This window comes from Notothenia rossii (genome assembly GCF_949606895.1).
Source record: "Notothenia rossii genome assembly, chromosome: 5".
Taxonomy (NCBI): Eukaryota; Metazoa; Chordata; class Actinopteri; order Perciformes; family Nototheniidae; genus Notothenia; species Notothenia rossii.
This window is the reverse complement of record NC_136903.1, coordinates 82,813,526-82,836,301: the sequence shown is the minus strand read 5'-3', so window position 1 is coordinate 82,836,301 and position 22,776 is coordinate 82,813,526. Positions and strand designations below refer to the sequence as shown.

Below are 22,776 nucleotides of genomic sequence, written 5' to 3'. Positions count from 1 at the left end.
GTGTGTGTGTGTGTGTTAGCCCTCAATACTTCATACTGTATGTCCTCACACACTCTGCTAATATGGTTTGTAGGTCAGGGCACGTAAGCTGTTTCTGGAACCCAACTGTGCAGTAAGGCACTACAGTGCAGTACAGTTATGGTTGTTCAGAACAAGAGTGGAAAGTATGGAACGTTTACTCGTCTTAATATAAGCCCAAAGGTTCTGTACTCACTTAAATGAGGCCCGTTTACGCTAGTGATCTTCCATATATTTTAAAAATATTTGTTATGTTTTTCAATATTTGAAACGGTTTCGATGACTTTATCAGCGGCTCTTTAGACACACGCATTGCTGCTATTCTCACATAGACCCGCTTCCTCCAACTCAATCACAGTGCTAGTTATTCGTCACTCGTCTTGATCGCCCGGTGTATATTTATATAATCCTTTTGGTTTGTGATAATGTTAGCTCATTACGAATGGCAAGTGACACAAATGGTGTTTGGAAGTACTTTGCATTTAAGGCAAATGAACAAGGAAACAAAGGATACAAACAATTCATATTCAGCAATGCTATGAAAGATACTAACGATTATTCGTTTTTTCGAATATTCGTTACAGTCTCCATAATCGAAAATTATTTTTTAAAATTCGATTGTATTTATATATTTTTTTATTATTATTTATGTTTTTTTTTTTTTCCTGGCTTAGTTTCAACCAACATATAGACTAATGCTAATAATAGCAATAGTATTAATAATTGTAAATGGCCATTGGTCACACCACCAGTTTGTTTTACTGTAAACTTGGAGGAAGCCTGCTGCTGCCTGATGCAGCCTGCTACACACCGACCCGCCCCCGCCCAAATATAAAACTAAAACGCACCTATGGAAGAAGCATTTGGTAAAGGATAATGATCAACGTAACTTAACAATATGGGACATTGTTTTGTCTATTTCCCCCGAAACACCACACAAGTATTTTAAAATGAGTGCTTGCTTTGCCCGCCTAAAATATCTTTGCACCTAAGTTATTACAATTTCAAATATGTAGCTTAAACCCAAAACTGTAGAATACCAAAACTGAGAAGAAACATTGGTGCCTGTTCAAATACTCAAGGTATATAAACATCTCCATTGTGTATTTCAAGTGTCTGTCTCCATGCTTCGTAATGACCATGTGTCTGAAGAGTGAGAACCCAATGTGTCGCCACAGATGCGACTGGTCTGGTGATCAAAACAAACCCTTAATCAGGCAACACATATTCCTTGTACTAGGCCATGTAATTCAACCTGACTAACTAAACAGACTGAGTCCACAAGGTTAGCGCTGGCGGTCGGTCCAACCACGTATTCCTGGCCCGGGCATAATCCAAACTTTAGCTGTGGGTCATTACATCTCGGGCCGCATTCGTGTGGAGAAGATTGGTTCAGAATCAATCAGCTCAGCTTGCTAGGCTGACCGCAGGGCAGCAGGAGCGGCCCAGCGCTCTTCAACAGGATCAGAATGGATTAACTGGCACACTTTTAATTGGGAAGGCTCTTTTTAAAAGGCCTGGGTTGATTACATTGGTGGAAAGTTATGTATTCCCATATGTGGAGGAGAAGGGCCATGTTGTCAAGATGCTGATAGGGTTGAATTAGTTGATAGGGTGTGAGCTGATAGAGTTCAAGTCACCCAGTTTGCGCGCTACAGTACTAGCTCTAATTTGTCCATTTCAATAGATTCTGCAGATTTAGCACAGAACATACATAGACAAACAAACATTTAAGGTGTTGAAAGGAAGAGATAAATGAGGAGGTACTGTACTGCCCCCTCTGGTTACAGTATGAACATGGACACAGTGCTTTGTGAGGACGCTGTCTGCCACTATGGGAAGAAAATCCCTTTGAATAGCCCTCAGGGTCCAGGGAAAAAAGGTGGCTGCATTCACTTAACTCTGTTCCCCGGCCTATTGATCCACCGAGCCCTGCCCCAACTGTCCGTCAAACAGGGCTGGTTGTTTTCTCTTTAAAAGCAGAGCTGCCCATTTGTGTCTCACTTATTTAAAAATGTCCAATTGTGATGTCCCATTCAGTCCTGACGGTGTTAACACTGCTTAAATAGCCGTCTGCTGCTGCGACACACACATACAAAGGAATAGTTGTACATGCACACATATAGGTATAAAGAAATATGAACAAACTGGCTCAATGTAACACTTATATCGAACCAGTAAATCGTTTTTTAGCGTTTAAATGTAGATATTTTGGAAATGTTTGGTTATAATAACAAAAAAATCCTGCTTTTATATATATATATATATTGTGCATAATATTCTATATCTTTGCTTCAAAACAAGGAGTCGAATAAATCATGATATGTCTCCTTTAAATCGAGAGTCTAGACAGCACAAAAACTTTGCTTAATGACTGGCTCGCACATCAAAGGAAGAGCGTCTGCAGCGTGCAGGAGAGTCTCGCTCTGCGTTCAAATGAGAAGCATTTGATGTTTGACACACAGGAGGAAGAGGGGCGGAGCCGGCCTCATCCTTTTTCGGCTGTTAAGGGAAAATATTCTCACTGTTTGTTACTGATCATTATGAGGATTAACTATCAAAGCCAGAACAAGTATTTGGACATTCAGTGATGAGAGACAATGTTTAACACCTGTTATTCAAGGCATTTAGGGCAGCAGGACACAGAGCCGAGGTATATTCTGTCATGCTTGCACACACATATTCTGTCTGTACTTTGATATTGAGTGATATTATTGTCTGTATATCTCAATATGTGTATATAACTACACATAGAATATCAAACTAGTCTTTTGTCAGTAATGGTGTCAAGTTATACGAAAGCCGCTCTTAGTTGTGTTGCCCTGAGAGTCGAAATACCCGCCAAAAAGACTCAGCAAATGTTTAAGATACATGAGGATTATCCTTTATCTTTTTCAAACTAGCTTCTACTATCTGATAAACAATTTCAAAATAGCTTTGTTTGCAGTTCGTACGGTCACATGTTTATAAACACTGCTCTGTGGCACATGAAGCCAAAATGAACCAACTGCCGAGTGATAAGAAATACCTGACTCATTCACATGCATCGGCCTATAGAGTTAGCACACTAGTGCTTCCTTAGCCACGCCTCCCAGCCGCTCGGTGTTGGGCTCATTCACATGTTGGTAGGAAGGAAAAGACCTCTGGATTTGGCTATTAGAGCATTTTACAAGTGTACGGATAGATGGTTATACATGATTTAAAAAAAGAGCTATTCAAATATTCTTGGGAAGTTGATTTACCGCCAAGCAAATTAGAGATGCGCTGATTTAAAGGTGACTTATTCACAATATTTCAATATTAAAAAGTCTATGCGAAAAAGTAATTTGGGTTGGACACGATGACATCATGAGACACGGAAGTTGTAATTTCATGGTTTAGCCTCTACGAGAAAAACAAAATGAAAGCCCTCTGTCCCTTGGGGACTTTGAAAGAGGCCTGTGGTAAATAATACAACATAGCATAAGACTAGCACAAATGTTGTGGGGGAAACTTCTGAAGCCATTGAAGTCAGGACTCAGAGAGACACGAGGAGAGCTGGAGCTTTGATGGCAAACACTGACGGTTTATTTGGAGCTTCGGCCGGAGAATTCACAAGACATGTCACGAGCCACGAGTTGAGCAACACGGTTGAGATGCCACAATCAATTCTGCAGAACTCTACCCCAGACCCATGTATTTAGCTAGTTCAGAGAGAATAATCAACATGCTGCATAACAAGATAGAATCATAACACCTCTTATCAGCTGACGCCAACAGGCAGGAACAGGGAGACAGAACACTGAGAGCACAGCAGCTAAGGTTGTAGGTGTCTGTGCTCAGTCAGGACAGTTTGAACTGATAAACTGGGTCAAAGTTATGGACCTTGGAAAATATTTCCCAGACATATGTGATAAATTAAGAAACTGGCTCACTAATGTTGTAATATTGAGCCAAAAGTGTTCAAACACTAGCCACCATGAGTCATACCAGACTAAGTATGGCTGCAGCAATAATAATCTCATGGTGCTCTAATTATTTCTAAAAGGAAGTTGTTGAAACAAAAGTTCAGAGCAAATGATTAGAGATAAATTACCAACTCCAGAACGAGATTAAGAAAAATTATCAAGCCCCACATCATTTATTTTCTTATCTTTACCTCATAAAAGAACAAACGCGTGTCCTTCCCAGTGATATAAAAGGAACCACGAGAGGAAAGGAGTTGAAGGTCTGACTCTGTGGCAGCTTATTAGCTTATCAGCTTATTAAGACAGAATTAATCACAAGTTTAAGCATCAGCTCCGCAGCATCAGAACTTCTCTGGAGAAAGAAACAGCCCAAACACGTATTATCTTGTTGAAATACGGGGGTCTGTAATTGTCTCTTACATTAAAGTGACATATCCACAATAGTCACAATTAAGCTCGCTCATTAGCGGGGAGACCCGACAGAAAGGTGTTGTGAAGCGGCAATATATCACATGGCAAAATACTGAATGGTGCTCTGTGTTTTATACGTTTGGGTTGAATAGTGTTTAAATACTTGTTAGAAAGCAATATTCAAAATGGCAAGTTCATTATTTATTTTTTTAAATCCTGATGTCTAGTTATTAACAATCATAGGTAATAATAATGAATAACATCTTGCATAATGATCGTTTTCTGCTATGTGACAATCTTCTTTTGTGTTGCTTTCTTTTGAACAAATCCTTAAATCTCATGCTTTTTCATTTTTATAATCAAATCCCTTTATGTGTCTGGGTCCAAGCTGTGAGTAGGTCTCTGGCAGCACCTAGTGGCTGCAGGTGAACACACACATTCATATACTACACACACATTCTCACTGACACACACACACACACACACACACACACACACACACACACACACACACACACACACACACACAGTGGTGCTGTATCCAGCTGGGCTCGGTCCTTGCCTCTGCTGCTGTGAGTCATCAGTGCTCCCTACTGCTCACGGTGGAACTGCAGTCAGCTGCCCCCCCCCCCCCCCCCCCCCACACACACACACACACACACACACACACACACACACACACACATATGTAGAGAAAGAGCAACGTAAATGCACGTATTTTTCTTTCTCACTCCCACAGATGTGTGATTCCCCCTCACACGTTGCATGAATAGCACCGGTAGCGCAGGTGCAGGTGTCTCAACACACACTAAGGCTTATCATGAATATTTATGGGCTGAAAAATAGCAGAAATGAACGTGTTGTTGTTTCCTTATTCTTAGCGCCACTGTACACTTTCCACAGGCATACTTGTCTGTTCAAAGTATCTTTTGCATTATGTATTTTCTGCGGGCGCATATGGCAGTTTAATGTCCTGTTTTTTCTACTTTGTTACCCTGCTACTGAGATTGAATCATCTGACGGATAAAACTGTCATTAATACAACGTGGATCCGTCAATCACAGGGAGGTCCACCGGTGAGCGTAATGTAGGTAAAACACGCAGTACGGCCCCCCCCTCTCGTCAGAATGAGAGACAGCACAGAGACTGCTCATGTGTTTGTGGACAGGCAGAGTGATACTATGCTGCAGTCTTTGATTTGGACATCCTATCCCCTGTTCATGGTCTCTTCCTGCTCTTGTTCTAATTAATTACACTGAAGAATTGATTGTTTAGAGTGTGAGCTTGCAAAAAAAGAGTGTGTTTGGAATTACTTATGATGAGGCTGGACAAAAGAGATGAAATATTAGGCGTTAAGTGGCAGTGGTAATAGAATTCCTCATGAAAGGTCTATTGATCAGGGTGGCCCAGGGCTCCGGAGAATTCACATATCAGGCCTTCTTAATTACACGCCAGCCCGGAGAGCTAAGGTCAACCTGTAAGCGTCTGAGTATGCACACACACACACACACACACACACACACACACACACACACACACACACACACACACACACACACACACACACACACACACACACACACACACACACACACACACACACACACACACACACACACACACACACAGTGACCCTAGAGACACACCAATGCACAATTCAAACATTGTTAATTACACAAATCCAGTAATAACTACACATGTATGTAAGGCTGCAACTCTTTTCTTTCTCATTATGGATTAATCTACAGATTATTTTCTCCAATATACATTATGGTCGATAAAATACCAAATGTGTTGTCCGAACACTAATCACAAACCTAAAAGAGATTACATGTATTGTCATAGTAGACACAGGAGTAGATGGAATCATTCATAAGTAACTTATTACTAGACTTAACATTTCTTATACTTTGTTTTAACTGCACATGTAGGACACAACATTATCAATATGTAGACAAGGAGCATTTGAAAATGGTTGCTTATTTGGTGATTTAGATAATACACTTAGCAAAAGTAATGAGATATTTAGTGGTACGTATGATAAAGAGAGGCTAAGTGTTTGCACAGGAAAAGACACTTCTGTGTGAGACATCACAAATGTAACTGCAGTCCACTAAGGAGGTCTGCACACCGTTCGGCTTCTGGTAAATACTTTATTTCTCATTTTCTTTGTGCAAGGCAACAATTCCATCTACACAAGGCCAGAGGAAGATCTTGTAGATGGAAATGTTACTTTGAAAAGAGAGAAACAGGAACGGTACATGATGACCCGATGACTTGTTTGAAATAAGATCAGCCTGGATCCCCAGAGGGAAGTCAGGCGGTGCAGCGGCATGAACATATATATAATAACCTGTAAATACATAGATTCATTGTTACACCGCCGTTAAGAGATGATCATTATTAGGTACAATATACACTTTTCTACAATTTATTAAAGCTATTAGTGGCTGCTCCCTCAATAAATCCTGATACTTCTTTTTTAACATGAATGTGTACTTTGGGGATTTGATTTGATCAACGTGTGCATATTCATTATGTTAGTCTACCAATGGTATTGTGTTGCTCTTTATCTGTGCTGTCTCTTTACTGTAATAATTAAAATACCCCTGCTGTGGAGCTATGTGTAAATGAGGTCTGATTTCTCATATTTTGGTAGTAAAAAAATATTAAGTAAAGGAGAAAAATAATGCAAGAAAAAACCACAATACGAATAAAAAAAAAAAGAAAATAATAATTTGATGTTTTTAGAAAATAAAAGTCCCAAGACCAGACAGTACATTATCGTTTAAACCAAATCAGACAGATTCTGCAATGGCCTTTTCTTTCTTTGCCATCATGTCTTCATGTGTGAAATCAGTAAGTGCCACATACAGTAAGCAGCTGTGTTTTGTTGTTTTAGCAGCATGGGCGATTCGGCTTCATTTGACCTTTTGCTCCATTGCCCTCTCTCTCATTGGCTCCCTCTCTCCCCCGTCGTCCTCTCCCTCTCCAATCTCCATGTCCTTCCGTCCACCACCACCCCCCCCCCCCTGCCCGTGTTGTGACAGTTTGTCGGGCTTGTGTGTGGCGGTGCAGTGTGCAGCGCTGGGAAGGCAGCCAGGTCAGAGTGAGGGTCTGGGGGCAGGGCGGGGTGTCTCCAGGTGCTTCTGTCTCTGGTTAGTTGGGGGTCTACCGGGGCATGGACGCCACCCTCACCCAGCACCTGCTCCCCCTGACCTCACTGCAGCCAGGGGAGCACACACACACACACACACACACACACACACACACACACACACACACACACACACACACACACACACACACACACACACACACACACACACACACACACACACACACACACAGACATTGTTCACAGACAAACCACCCATATCTCCCTCCATCTGTCGTCGTGTGCTTCCATTCCTCCAAAGGTTTTCTTTGCCTTTCACACCGGGTGGTTTTTACATCGTACAGGTGGCACATCAGGTTCAACCTTGTTAAGCCCTTTTTTTTTTTGTCCTTTTAGCTTGAACAGTGTCATCCTGTGTGTTCCAGGTACCAACGTGGACGAGGCCAAGAGGATCCTCAGAGAGAGCGGCCTGCCCATCACGGCAGCGGAGAACCTGGAAGACGCCGCCAAGAAGGCAGTGGCCGCCATCAGGAAATAGATCCAGCGTAACCTCATCAGCAACATGCAGTCATACAGTCTCAGATCACAGTCAGCCTTTAGTCACACATGCAGGATTTGAAGCATTTGCTCTCATAGGCCTTAACGGTTACTTTCATTGCCAACAAAAAAAAAATCTAGCTTTTAATTGATATTAATTGGAATTAACCACATTCTTTTAAACAAAGTCATGACCTGGAATATCATAAAGCTCCAGTGTCCTCTGTCTGGGATTGGATGGAGGTATAACACTTTGTGCATTCCTTTTCCCCAGGCCAAAGACGCAGCTTCCCCTCTGCATATTGAGGCTTTTTTTGTAGAATATAAGATGTTTTTTTTACCTCCATCCTCTGTACTTTAGCAGAGAGTAGGACTGGAAACATCCGGTGTTGTAAAATCATTAGATGCCATTAAGCTCAAACCAAAAGCAGCATAAAAGCAAGGCCTTAACTTCGGATCATCAGTCTTTTTTCTAATTTTCCAAGTTAGTACTAATACATGAATTCATCCCATGCCTTGTCTAAGTATCATGAGGTGTATGTCAAACCCAAACTGTGAACTTTGTACATCATGTCTTAACTGTTAAGTGTTCTGTCGCAAATGAACCGATACACCTGTGCCTATTCCATGGCGGCTAAAAGGGTTTCGATGCTATCGTGCCAACTCTTTCAGTAGTTTCATACAGAGGGGTTGAGAAAACTAAAATCTTATATAATAATTTTAGCTTTTTTTATAATGTACAGTATATTGACAGGATATCTTGAATGCAGTGTCAGAACTGTATATAATTTCAGATTAATTAAAAAGAAATATTTCAACACCCATGTTTCGCTTGTTTGGTCCTTTCACAATGGATTGAGGGATGAGACAGAAGCAGATGGAAAGTATGTCAGACATGTGAATTAAAAACCTTTATTCTACTGGTTTTTAACATAAAGTTTAATAAAGATATAATAAATGTTATGTGATTGGGGGAGAACACACACTCTGCAGTTGATTCAGTTTCCAAACCCACACTCATCAGCTTGAGATAACACTTGAATATACATGTAGTGCTTATTTTATATAATAGTTGTCTTTGCCAACATTGATACTGCATTAGGATTTCAGCTAATCCTTATTTTCATTTTTGATGTATATTTTGATTGTTTTTTATTCAACCAAGTCTATAAAACATCTAAAAAAATAAAAAATAGCCAAGAGACATTTAAGATCTTCTAATATTTTAACGTACTTTTTTAGCAGATGTGTTTGCCAAAAATAACTAAGGAATATTTCTATAGTGCCTTTGGTGATATTTGTAATACACGACAAAGCAGGATATCAGCAGGAACCATTACATTTTCGGGATTTGCTTGAAAAATGACAAGTATATTATCAAATTATTTTGTTATTAATTGTTGGTCTATTGACTTGGCTCAACTTGTTTCTGTTCTGTGAAATGGGTGGTAAAAAACACACTTTAAACTTTTAAAGAAAGATGAAACAAGAACTAAACACTTTCACACATCAATGCATGACAGGCTTTTGATCTCTAATCATTTTAGGTGTTAAAAAGGAAAGATCAATATTGCAAATGTGTTGATATATTTTGTAAAGCTACCTTTTGATAACAAATCCATAATCTTTGCTAGATTGTGAATGTTTTAATCATACATAAGGAAAGGATGGAGTCTCAAAAGACTTTGATCGTTCTGTTTATTACATTGTGTTTAATACATTCATTAAGATTTAACTGCAGTAGTTTTAAAAGTTTAACAATGAGCTCAGGTTTTCAATAACTCAGATAAATGGAGAAAATATGACGTTATATACGTATTTTACACCATTTTCCTTTTCTGCCCTGCTTTTCATCTGTGGACCTTTACACTTACGAAAATACACCCACAGACACTTAAAGTCGACAAATGGCACTCCTTCAGTCCTCTAATGAAACTCAATGTACTCCGTCCCAGGAGAGACTTGAGAGGAGAAGCTGTCCTTCGCAGTGTGAGCGGAACAGAGACACAGCGAGTTGACTGAGACCTATTCCTGTCAGACACACTGACTGTGTGATGGATTATCTGTCAGGCAATCTGAGAGGACGCCCAGACACACAGGGTCCTCCTCCACCTCCATGAAAGACACACACACAAAGCCTTCCTCTTTCTCCTCCTGTATGCACCGGGAGGATTTCTCTGACAGGAGTCTCAAACCGTTTAAACTGTAGTAACTTGTTATTATCTCGAAAGTCAAGAGGACTCCAGGTGCCCTCTGGTAATTGCTGACATCTTTGTTTTCCTTAGTTAGAAAGTGACATGCTGTGTATTAACCGCCAACCTTGACACAAAGTAGAAGGAGATATTAAGTGGAATTGTTGGCTATCTGCTATAATTTATTTGCCATTTATTAATTTTAAGCGTCCCTATCACCCAGAGTCATCTGGAGACACAAATGCAGAGGTCTGTGTCTCCGTGCCGCACGCCGTAGAAATGGACTGAAGGGTTCAATAATTGCCTTATTTCATGCTCTTCCCTCCGTGTGTCAGAAATATCCCTGCTGATGGATTGGACGGAGGAATTTAAGGCTTGTTAAAGCTCTCTACTCGGGGCCCTGATATTGTTTAATTCAGTGTCAAGCTGGAGGTCACAACGAAATGTGCACACTGATTTACTTGGCAAAATTAGTGCCGCTCCTTCATATAAATATAGATGAGGGGGGGGAGGAAGAAGCTTTAGAGGTCAGCCTGAAGACTTCCATCATGTAGCCCGCTGCTTTTAACTCGGCTAATACCTCTGGAGGTGAGAGAGGGGGTTGTTGTTTTAAACCACCCTTTGGGCGGGCTGCTCCTTTAATTAAGCTGAATTATTATGCCCGGGGAGTTTTATTGTTCACCCTTGGTGGCTCACTCTATTTGTCTCTGTAATTGTCCATTTTGCCTCCTCAAAACGCGGCCTTTTTTATTTTATGTGGTTCTGTATTGATGTCAAAACGGTAATTGCCACTTTATGAAGCCGCCGTCAGTGTTGAGGCGTGTTGGGAGAAGCGGCGCTCGTGAAATGCCTTTTTTCAGACAACAGGGTCAAGGCTATCTCTCAGGAAGTATTGGATATTTATTGAGTCATTTGGAAGTAACAACTATGAGCATATTAGTTCATAATAAAGCAATAGCGGGATGAATTGCCTCCGGCTTCATCTTTCAGGGACAAGGGGTTGCTCAATATTTACAATTTTCTGCCTGTGCATCTGGCGACGAGGCGGTGCACAGATAAGGGGCATGAGCCTGTGTGTGTGCTCGATTCTGGTGTGTGTGTGTGTGTGTGTGTGTGTGTGTGTGTGTGTGTGTGTGTGTGTGAGAGAGAGAGAGAGAGAGTGTGAGAGAGAGAGTGTGAGAGAGAGAGTGTGAGAGAGAGAGTGTGAGAGAGAGAGAGAGAGAGAGAGAGAGAGAGAGAGAGAGAGAGAGAGAGAGAGAGAGAGAGAGAGAGAGAGAGAGAGAGCATATTGATGTGTCCTTGTGTGCAGTGTGAACACGTGTAAACGCGTACGTTTTTTGAGAGCTTCGTATAAAGCCGGCAAACATCTTCCTTCCCACGGGACTATCCAAACACGGAAACATCGCTCGTTATTTGTTTTCTTCTTCTTGGTCACAGGCGCCTCATATCCCAACCGTCGTTATTGTCTTACCACCAGTCTGAAATCATAAAAAATGGCAGGTTTTATGGGTGAAGAGGAAACACAGTGTGGGAGTGAGTAAAAATGTCAAGAGTGAAGGAAGAGTGGAGGCTGACGGCTGCCGTCCAGGTCCTCAGATTTGGCCTTGGCTCGCAGATGAGCAGAAAAATCCATTTCCCTCTCTCCAAATGTTGTCAGTGTGTCTGTAATTGAAGGACTTGGAATCGATTTAAATTACCTTGGCTGTCTGGAGAAATTGAACGAAGAGGAGACAGATTTTAAAAGTAGCAATAAGCAACATACCTTCTGAATCTTTTCCTTTTCGCGTGACAATGTCTTGTTTGTGGAACCGTCTCGGAACTTATCTCACAATCGATACAATTTTACAACGAGGGTCTTTTCTGTAGTTTCAAGTGCAAATGTTAAATGCACAAGGTTGGTCTAGAATAACTTTTGGGTTGTTTCAAGTAAAGCTTCATTAGCAACCCTTCCCATCATGCTTTGCTTTCCTTCATACAATCAAACCTTCAAATTCCCCTCTTTTGCCCTCAATAAATGCATCCATGGCATACATCTAGCATAGAACTGTTCCTCTTATTTCCATTATTTGTGTCTAACGTTGCTTTTCTTTAATTCCCAACCTTTTGTCCCATTATTTATTTCCATCCGTCCTCTTAAGGTATGCACCAATCCTACTTTTCAGTCCTGATTGCAATCGGGTATCGGCCAATACTTAGTCCCATCTGATAAATAATAATAATAATAAACTGAACGTCTCACTGTGTGGAATATAAATGCCCTGATTTGTTATTTATTAAAGTAATGGAATCCAATACATCGTCGGCACATTGTCGCCAACACCTGACTCAGGATCAGTGCATCTCTACTCAAATTCATCTATGTTGTTGTCCTACCTCTTTTTTCTAACTTTGATTATCTTTTCCCTAACCTCATCCTTTCAACTGATCCCATCTCTACATCAAACTTCCTCTCCACCCTTCCCTTCCTCACCTCTTGCATCCTTTCTTCCACCTCCTTTCCTGTCATTTGTCTGCAAATCGTTCAGACATCCATTACTGTTTTAGCCATGCGGCGGTCGTGGGTGTTTGGATGTTGATGTCAATCTGTCCTTAACTTTGGTCCAGACTAAACAACCTCAACAACTACTGAATTGGTTGCCATAAGGCTGTGTACAGCTGTTCATGGTCCCCAGAGGATGTATCCTAATGACCGCTGAATTCTCCTGGAGTGTCATCCAGAGTTTTTAATTGAAATGTTTTTATCACTTCCTACCTACATGTCTTTCTAACTGCTTGCATATTCCCTTAGTAACATAAAAACAGACTTCAACTCTGAATACATGCAAGTCCCTTCCTTCCTGCCATGCCTCTGCCCTTTCCGCCCGTCATTCAGACATCTATTTGTTCGTTCATCCTTTTGTAATTCAGCTAGTTCTTCCTTTAATCTACAATTATACTTCCTTTCTCTCTTTTCCATCACTGTCAAATCCTTATTCCACTCTACATGCTACCTTCCTTCTTTGCTTATTTTTTTTTTCATTCTTCCTTCTTTACCTAAAATATTTCCTCGATTCTTCCTGATTCCTTCATTGCTTCCTTTCTTCCTCACCAGCTTCCCATGGTCATTTGAGTAAGTCCAGAGGAAGGTAAATGCGAGCTACACCTTTTTAAGTAGTTCTCCATTTGCCTGATTTCCCTACCATTACGTTGTTGTTTTTGGCCGGCTGCCCATGATTCTATCATCTAGAAAATAGCATCATGAGAGGAGAAAAATCTTCTTCTGGAATAGCAGTAGTTAAAAGCTCATTTGGTGTGACCTCTGAAAGCCGACGCCCCCTAATTAAAACAGTGGCGGAGGCAACAGAATGCCGTTTCAAATTGCTTGATAATTAGGCTCCAGGGTTATCCTGGAGGAGCGCTCGGCAGGTGTTCAGCTGACACGCGCACACACTCCATTGTCCCACAATGCCACACTTTAATGCCGTCTGCTGAGCACAAATAATCCTTAGAGAATGACCGTACGGCGCAGAAATTCAAGGAGATGCTTTTGTTGATTGGCAAGATGGTTTTGATGAGTTTCATGTCGAACACACTTCATCTTTTTTCTTTTAAATAACACACAGCTCACTCCATCACGACTTAATCCATCAACTTCCTGATTCATGCTTGCATATAGGAATGTGTGTGTATGTCTGTTTTGTGTGCTCAGCGAGGGCTGTGCCTCGGGGTGAAGGTGACTTTGACACTTAATAGCGATAACGTTCTCACTGCCTCTGCCGTCTCATACTCGGGCTGAATTCATGAAACCTGTGTGTGTCAGGTGCTATCGCCATCAAACGCCTCGGCCCGCCGCGTGCGCTGAGAGGCCGGTTTGTGTCGAGCGCCCGGGAAAAGTGGACTGTCACCTGTGGTTTTGGCAACAATATAAAGCGGAGCGCTAATGGCGAGATGAAGGCTCTGAAGCGCCCTCACGCACCCGGCTATAAACAGACACAGTAAACAAGGTGATGAAGTTTAGCTTGCGCGCTGAGATCTGCCTTGTCGAGGATGTTCTTTGATGCGGGAGCTGTGGGTAATCAGAGTAGGCGTGTTTGTGTTTGTTTTTACTTGTGTACTGAGGATGTGTGTCAAAATCCACCTAAACCTCAAATCTGTGTGTGTTCTGTGTATTCTCTGTATACGGAGATGTGATGAGCTGTTTGTGTAGGGAAATATGCTTGAAGGTTTGTTAGTACTCAAGTGAATTGCTTATCCAAGGTAAACTCATGCCAGATGAACGCATCAGAATAGGCATGAGCTATGAATACGTTGAGACAGCGATGACTAATTGTTAACTTGTCTTTCCTTTGTTTACATACTGTAGTTTTTTGTTTACCCAGTAGCACACGTTCATTAGTGGGAGCTTCCATCAACTGTAGAGCACTCCTCTACTTGTGTTGGCTGCTGAGAGGCCATGGTGGGGATTAAATGCCTTATTGATGGGCATGTTGTTGGAAGCTGGTCAACAGTGTTTATTTGGTTTGGCTTATTAGGCGCATAGCCTTGGCTCATCCGTTACAGGACTTTCAGACCAGAAAATCCTTACCAGGTGAAATGTAGAAATGTTACATTGCCCTAGCTGTGTTCATTGGTGAGAAGCAAATTAAGGATTTCGTCATAGCAACTCCATGGGATGCTAACATACAGTATCTGTATTTATTCCATGGGTGCAGCTTTTTTTAATGTTGAATAATGCAGAGTCTGTGAAAATCACATTAATGTACATTTCTGCTGTGTCATTTAGATTTCATAAGAAACATGCATGTATGTATTCCACATGCTCTCCATTGCCTTAATAGATGAACTATTATTATTGTATCTATTCATAACAACTGTAATGTTATGGAGTGTTATATACAACCAGCTACGTATTACCAGTAATGGGTTCAAAGTCAGACATAGTGCAAACTTACTCAGACACTTGGGACACCATTAGAATTACAGTACAGTGCAATTCAAATCTCAAATCAAACAAAAAAAATGAAGGGACTTTAACCATATAACATACTGCTGTAATATGTTATATGGCACATGATACACCATGTATGGTGAGAGAAAGAGGGAGGCGGTATACTGTAGGAATGAAAGCAGGCCACGCTCCCATAGATGAACACATTACTAACATCCGAAGGATATTTCAAACACTTCCCCTTGTAAAATTCTCCATTACATGGGTCAATAGAGGGCAATGGGAGAAGAATAAATACCCACACCTCTCCCAAAGACCGCTGCTTTCTCCTTTGCCTACAAACACACACACACACTCTTGACACTTGCTGTCAGCCCATCTGATTGCCTGTTAGGGAGTCTCATCCACCACGACAAGTACCCTTTTTTGCCAAGAACCATTTTCCCCGCCATGTCAGATATGGGGATATTAATGAATGCACAATGACAGTACTTAGGGAGCCGAGCAGCTATTCTGCCTCGGTGAATTTACCCGCAGGTCACTTTTGTGCGACAGGAAAAAGAAACGATGGAAACAAACAGGTGCGGGTCGGAAACTCATCTCCTCTCCCAGATTAAAAACTCATCTTTCAAAGCAGCGCGGCGTTATTGAGACTGATTCTCGGGGCTCTCAATGCAAATGGAGCTGTGATTAGGCACAGAGGAGACGTGGCCGTTGTAGAGGAGACAGTGTGTCCCTCTGTCCAATTACCCCTGTAAGGAGAGAGAGAGAGGGCCAAAGGCGGCCTCTGAAACACTCATTTAGACTCAGTGTTTTGTATATCTTTGACACAACATGTATGCACACATAGGCAACCTTTTGGTTGTTTTTGGTCAATTAACAGTAACCCTGTAACACAATGTTTGTCATGCTCCAATGGGCACTCCGTATCATTATCTCGGCCAGAGGATCGTGTGTGTGTGTGTGTGTGTGTGTGTGTGTGTGTGTGTGTGTGTGTGTGTGTGTGTGTGTGTGTGTGTGTGTGTGTGTGTGTGTGTGTGTGTGTGTGTGTGTGTGTGTGTGTGTGTGTGTGTGTGTGTGTGTGTGTGTGTGTGTGTGTGTGTGTGTGTGTGTGATACTACTAGACCAATTAACCTAATGTTTTTGTGCTGATTTCTGACTTTATGGTCAAGGACAAGTTTCAATATTCTTTTTTTATTGAGTGTCTTATACAGTCATTCACTGCTGACTCTTCACTTTTAACCAATCAATGGATTCCGTTTGATATTGTATTAGTGATAATATATCAAAAAGTAAATAAAACACATACAACAAGCTTTCCATAAGAACAAGTCATATTTAATGTCCAAAATGGAGTAGGAAGATGCAACATGCCTATCGATCCTAACCCTATTCTAAACTAATACATTCTCAAGATATCACATGACCCTCACAATTAAACCACTATATTCATCATTATCCTGCATACTTACCAACATTGCCAAATTAAGAATAAAAACACAAAAAAAGAAAAATCCCCATCTCTGTGCTTGATGTTCCCTACTTTCTGTTGCTTTTAAACCGTCTGATATTTCTACTTAGTTTTGATATCTTCAACCACTCCATTCCATAAAATCCCCTCACAAATTGATATGCAAACACTATTAAGATTACCCACTGCGCATAACCAAACTCTGTCCTTTAATATTATAAGAGACACCTAGTGACAGAAAATTACATCTTTAAGCTATAATAATGACGACTTAACCCTTAATATTTATTTAAAACGCAATTAAGAGCATTTTCTATATGAATATAATTCCATTAACACTTCAATTGAAACCTATCTGTCATACTAATCTTACAACATGAGCATTAATGGATGGCAAAAGTAGGATACAATTGATGAAAGGGGTGGAGATGTTACTTCATGTTTGCTTTACTGATATAGCAGAACTGAATAAGACCCAGCATCTCTTTGAAAAGGAAATACACTCTCGCCTGCATGTACTTGGTGTAATGTGAAATGAGTTGAATCTTTGATGAATTCACAGGTCATTAAAGCACTGCTTCTGATGCCTTTTTAATGAAAAGCGCCCCGGTAGAGCTTATCCAGCTGGGATAAAGCGAGGGAGATTTTATCCGCCGGTGTTTCCTCATTAACCTTAAATTATGCAAACCAGAACAGTTCACATTCAAGTTTGTAGACGGCTCCGTTTGCTCCTTCTTACAGTGCCACCCTGTCCCCTCTCTCTCTCTTCCTGATCACTGACCGCTTTCATGTTGGCTCCAACAATCTGACGGGTCATATCTGCTTTTCATTGCCACTGATTCCACTGCTGCTTTGCTCTGTAATGAGCTCTAAGACGACAAGGTCATTTGGCACAGCAACATCAAAATATATTTTGTATCTGCGGACTGTGTGCTTAAGTGTGTTTGCGTGTGTGGAAGCACATCAAGCCAAACAACCTGCCAGCAAGGTCGGTAAAAGCAGAAACTCATCTTTCCCCATTCACACACATGTCTCTGTTCAACCTCGATCCCTATCTGGAGACTTGCATGTTCTTGCGGAAATCGGGTGGATGATCTGCAGCCTCAGTGTTCGACTTCATGATAAAGTATACATATACAGTATATCTGGTCTGCTGATATTGATGATCCGATCTGGAATAATGAGGATTTGTTTTTCACACCAAGAAATATGTGTTCTGTTGAATTCTTAGCAACATTAGTTTTACACTAAGATAACTGCATTGAAAGGGTGGAATCTGAGAACAATGAAGAAGCAAACTTGCTGCAAAAAAGTCCAAAAAGGTAAGAAACTAATAGGTCAGACACTTTCCGAAAAACTTGTTCTGAGGTAAAACCTAAAGCAAGTGGACACAAAAATGTCTCGTAAATATCAGTGATTATGTTAAAGGAGGTTGGTCTCTGATTTGTGTTAAAGGTGACCTATCATGCAAAATGCACTTTTGTACGTCTTTGATACATGAATATGTGTCCCCGGTGTTCCAGGGAGCTCACCAAGTGTCAGAAAACACAATCCTCTCTATTTTCCTCCATACCCAAATCTCTTAAAAAGGGGCTGCAACGGATCTGATACAGACTGATCCAGATTTGAACACTTCTATGACGTCACAGAAGTGGCGCTACGGCTATTGGGCCAACTCCACCAATCAGGAGGAGACAGCCACGGACATTGCCGTTCGAAAGCGCTGGAGACGCTGTAGTACATATGCCAGGCCTGTAGATGGTGCTGTTCTCACAGAATCAGCCCATGCAAAGACAGTGTTAAATTGAGCGAAATGAGGAATGGCTAAAATGCATGATCTGTTTGGTATTTTGGAAAATAAAAAGTATAAGTATGCCTTATATAGGTATGGTCATACACTATATTATTCAAATATAGCATGATAGGTCCACTTTAATAATGAATACATAACTGAGTACCGTGTTGTACCGAGTTACAATCTTCAGACAGCTTGGGTTACCCAAAGTGTGTTATAGTTATCGGGATGATGCCATGTTTCAGCGACAGACCCTATCAACAACACATTCTTCTTTATTCTCGTCGTCACCAACAGTCATTTTGCTAGCTGAAATGTAGCAAGCAGATTGTGTTAAAAGTTGCTAGCTAGAGTTAGCTTATTAAGGCTTGCTAATGGAGGTTACTTGTTTTACACAACAACCATTGTTTCTTTGTCAGCTGAAATTATCAGCTGTAGCTAGCTAGCTAATCAACCAAAGGTTTTCTCCATACTTTGGTTGAAGACTACATCTCCGTCTGACTTTAATAACTTTAAAGGAGTTACAGACATTATAAAATACTAAAAAACGGCGGTCAAAGCTTCATGTCTTTGCAAAAAGTCATTAACCTTACCATGATTCAGATAGTAACATATTAGCTTGCATGCTATTGATGTTATGATCCCGAATAGAGCTTTTTTAACATTGGGAAATCCCTGTTGAGGGTTACGTAAACTCTCAATTAAGCTGGCTTTTTAAAATTAATTAATACATAAAACACTGATCACCTTAACTAGAAAAATAAGAATATAAGCTTTATAAGGTTTTTTTTTTTTCTTTATTCCTTTTGAGTATTAGTGAAGGGAATAGAGAGGTGAAGTCCCGCCCATCTACTTCCGACCCATGGGACCTTATTTCGGAAATATTATGTATTGAAGTCAATGCAGAAAGAGAAAGATTATCTTTCGATCCCGTTTGAATTGTGCCATGAATTACACATATGATGTTTGTCAATCTTAAACAATAATTTCCATGTCAAAAAAGTCACAGTTTGTCGTAAAACTGTTGAAATATAAGATGATGAAAAATACGCAACTAGAAAGACTACAAATACCAGAATCCCGGTCCCGCATGCTGGCTCTTACGGAACCGACTAACTACCCTTGTGTGTATGTACAGCTCTCAACATGCCCAGACTTGGAGTGATTTTCACCTCTTTTAATACTATTCGCCTCTTTCTAAAAGAAAGAAGTGAAATGTGCCAACGTGACGGTCGTATTGGTGTGTGGTGCTATGTAGTTTATTGAGCGGTTTCACACAAAAAAAGGTGTTACTTCACATTTTTACTACACATTTTTATTTTTTTGACTTGCAAAATTATCCTTTAAATTGACAAACATCATATGTGTAATTCGTGGCACAATTCAAACGGGATCGAAAGATAATCTTTCTCTCTCCATTGACTTCAATACATACTTTTTTAGAAATAAGGTCCCCCGGAAAGGGAGGGACTTCGCCTCTCTATACAAATTATGTTGTTATTTGCTTTTCTTAGTAGGCCTATTTATGCTGCCAAGAAATAATACTATCAAAATATTAGCTGGAAACTAATACTGTATGTCATTTGAATATTGAGTATTAGGTTGTATAGCATACAAGCCGGTGTAAGTGAAAAAAGAAGACAATGTCCTCTGACATTCAAACCAAGGAAAATGTTAACATGGATATCTGGATACAAAAGGACATTTACCTGCCAGGTCTTACAATCACCGTGTCCCCCTAACCCACTGTTCTTCATGATCCGTTTCACTGTTGTTCAACAGAGTAGGAAAATAGGAATTTAAAAACAGCTCCGTCAAGCAGTGAAACAGCTGTCAATTTGCCGTCTTGGTGGAGCAACAAAGCAGCAGCAAGCTGAGAGATCCCTCCTGTCTTCCTCCACCTGGATCCATCGCCCTTGACGGACACTTTCAAGGACACCAGACAAACTCCATGGAAGGAGTCTGATCATGTGACAACAGTCCTGAAGTTCCTCTGCTCAGGCATCAATTGAGGTGTGTGTGTGTGTGTGTGTGTGTGTGTGTGTGTGTGTGTGTGTGTGTGTGTGTGTGTGTGTGTGTGTGTGTGTGTGTGTGTGTGTGTGTGTGTGTGTGTGTGTGTGTGTGTGTGTGTGTGTGTGTGTGTGTGTGTGTGTGTGTGTGTGTGTGTGTGTGTGTGTGTCTCTCAAACAAGGAGAAAGGAGATGAGCATCTTTCAGAAGGACGTAGTGTTTAGATAGATCAAGTGATCTAAAGAACAGGTTGTACGCAGATCTTTAATTGTACATTTGAGTCCCAGGAGGTGAGTAGTAAAAAACAAGTAATGGGGCTCATGAAAACTACAGAAATAAAACACCTGCTGTAAAACAAAAAAAGAAGCTATATTGAGCACACCTGTTATATAAGCAGATTATTGTCCCATCTGATGTGACAATCAAGCCTATAATATGCCACCTGCTCAGCTACAGCTCTTGCAGTTACGCGTGTTAGTTTTTCAGTATTTAATACTTCTCCCAAGAAGGTTATGTTGTTGGTTCGGTGTGTTTGTTTGTCTGTTTGTTTGTCAGCAGGATTACAGAGAAACTTCTGGCAGGATTTTGATGAAACTTGGTGGAATGCACCCTACATTACATACTGTACATACATACATACAGAACATTGGTAACCATTAAACCAGTGCGTTTCTAAAGCTTTGTGCCTCAACATAACACTGATTTGTTCCTTTTTAATGAGGCAGAATGTTCTTTATGGACTTCCTGTAGGGAAACCTTGCGGGTGTTGCTGCTGTCTGTCGACTTTACTGGTTAAATAGTTCCCCTATATAATACTTCTCAATAACTGATCACCTACTCAAGTAATTATTTGGGAAATAATGAGTAAAATGTTATGGAAATGTTTGAATTGACCGTAAGAATGTGAAAACGGAACAGAGGTGTGTGTGTGTGTGTGTGTGTGTGTGTGTGTGTGTGTGTGTGTGTGTGTGTGTGTGTGTGTGTGTGTGTGTGTGTGTGTGTGTGTGTGTGTGTGTGTGTGTGTGTGTGTGTGTGTGTGTGTGTGTGTGTGTGTGTGTGTGTGTGTGTGTGTGTGTGTGTGTGTGTGTGTGTGTGTGTGTATGAAAACTGAGAGTACACCAGCCCTCTCACACCCAATAACCCCTCCCAGCACCTCAGAGCCATGGATGACATTTCATCAAATATTTATAAAAAACAATCTCCGAGCAGCGTAATTAGAGGCTGGCTTTAACATCCGCCTAATCCTTGGGCTCCTATTTCGCCGCCGTCCTCGCTGTGTGGCTATGGGAGTCTGTGCCGCAGTGTCTTCAGAAAACGGTCGGCCAATGAGAACCCTGTTGAGTGATGTCATGTACAGCACCTCGCTATATCTCACTTATGAATTAACATTTTATTTTTCCCCCTCTCCCCTTTATATATACTCTCCTTCCTATTTATCTCACTGCACTAATGCTGACAACACACACACACTTGGCAGTATACATCTCCCCTGTATGGCTCGCAGAAGAAGAGCCGCTGCTGAGCACATTATTATATTTTCAGGTTATTAATTACTTTCCAATTACTTAAACAAATATGCTACATTGAGTGCCTAATTTCCCTGCTAAACTGCAGCAGATGGATGTGGCTTTGGCTCGAGCCAGCCAACGCTCTGTAGCTCAGCGTAAAAGGAAAAAGCACGGGGATGGAGAGGAATATTATGCACTGGTGGCCACCGAGTGCTGTCTTAGCTGTAACACATTAGTTAATTGGTGAACCCTGCAGCAGGGCAGCAGGACGTGTATGTGTTTCGCGCAGCCTTGCAGAGAAGCAGATGTTATTTATTATTCATGTACTTTAAAGTGGAGAAAGTTCAGGTGATTCGGTATATTGTGTATATTGTGTCAAAGCTGTATATTTGAGTGGGAAGCTGCATGCATATACATATACACTTCACCCATGCACCTTGTGTTTGTGTGTGCGATCTTATATACACACACACACACACACACACACACACACACACACACACACACACTGACTCTGACGCACAAAATAGGAGCCAAACTCTTAAGCCACATCTAAAGGCCTAATGGGAAATCTCTCCCCTAATTAAGATGCATGAATAATTCAAGTAGTGGCATGCTAATTAGTATTCCATCAGTCCTCTGTGGCGATGACGGCCTGTCGAGGCACATCGCAGCTAGTTACGGCGCGTACGCTACGAGGATGGCTGAACTGAAGGAATGTCGACACCTTGAGAGCTGCTTGACAGAGTATCCTATCATTACTGTAGAGAGCATGACAAGTTTCCTATTTTTCCTCCGTCTCTATAATCAACAACAACATGAACCCTTTGCCTGGGGAGAATC

At 41.1% G+C, this 22,776-nt stretch overlaps 1 protein-coding gene across 1 annotated transcript in view; it reads left to right on the top strand.

Moving 5' to 3' along the window:
• suclg2 (succinate-CoA ligase GDP-forming subunit beta) overlaps positions 1-8,851 on the top strand; it is a 100,773-nt gene extending 91,922 nt beyond the window's left edge. Inside the window, exon 11 of the mRNA XM_079681629.1 lies at positions 7,920-8,851. Within this exon, the coding sequence (XP_079537755.1) occupies positions 7,920-8,032 (113 nt within the window). The 3' untranslated portion in view covers positions 8,033-8,851. The remainder of the gene's footprint in view (positions 1-7,919) is intronic.
• The last annotated feature ends 13,925 nt before the right edge of the window (positions 8,852-22,776 follow it).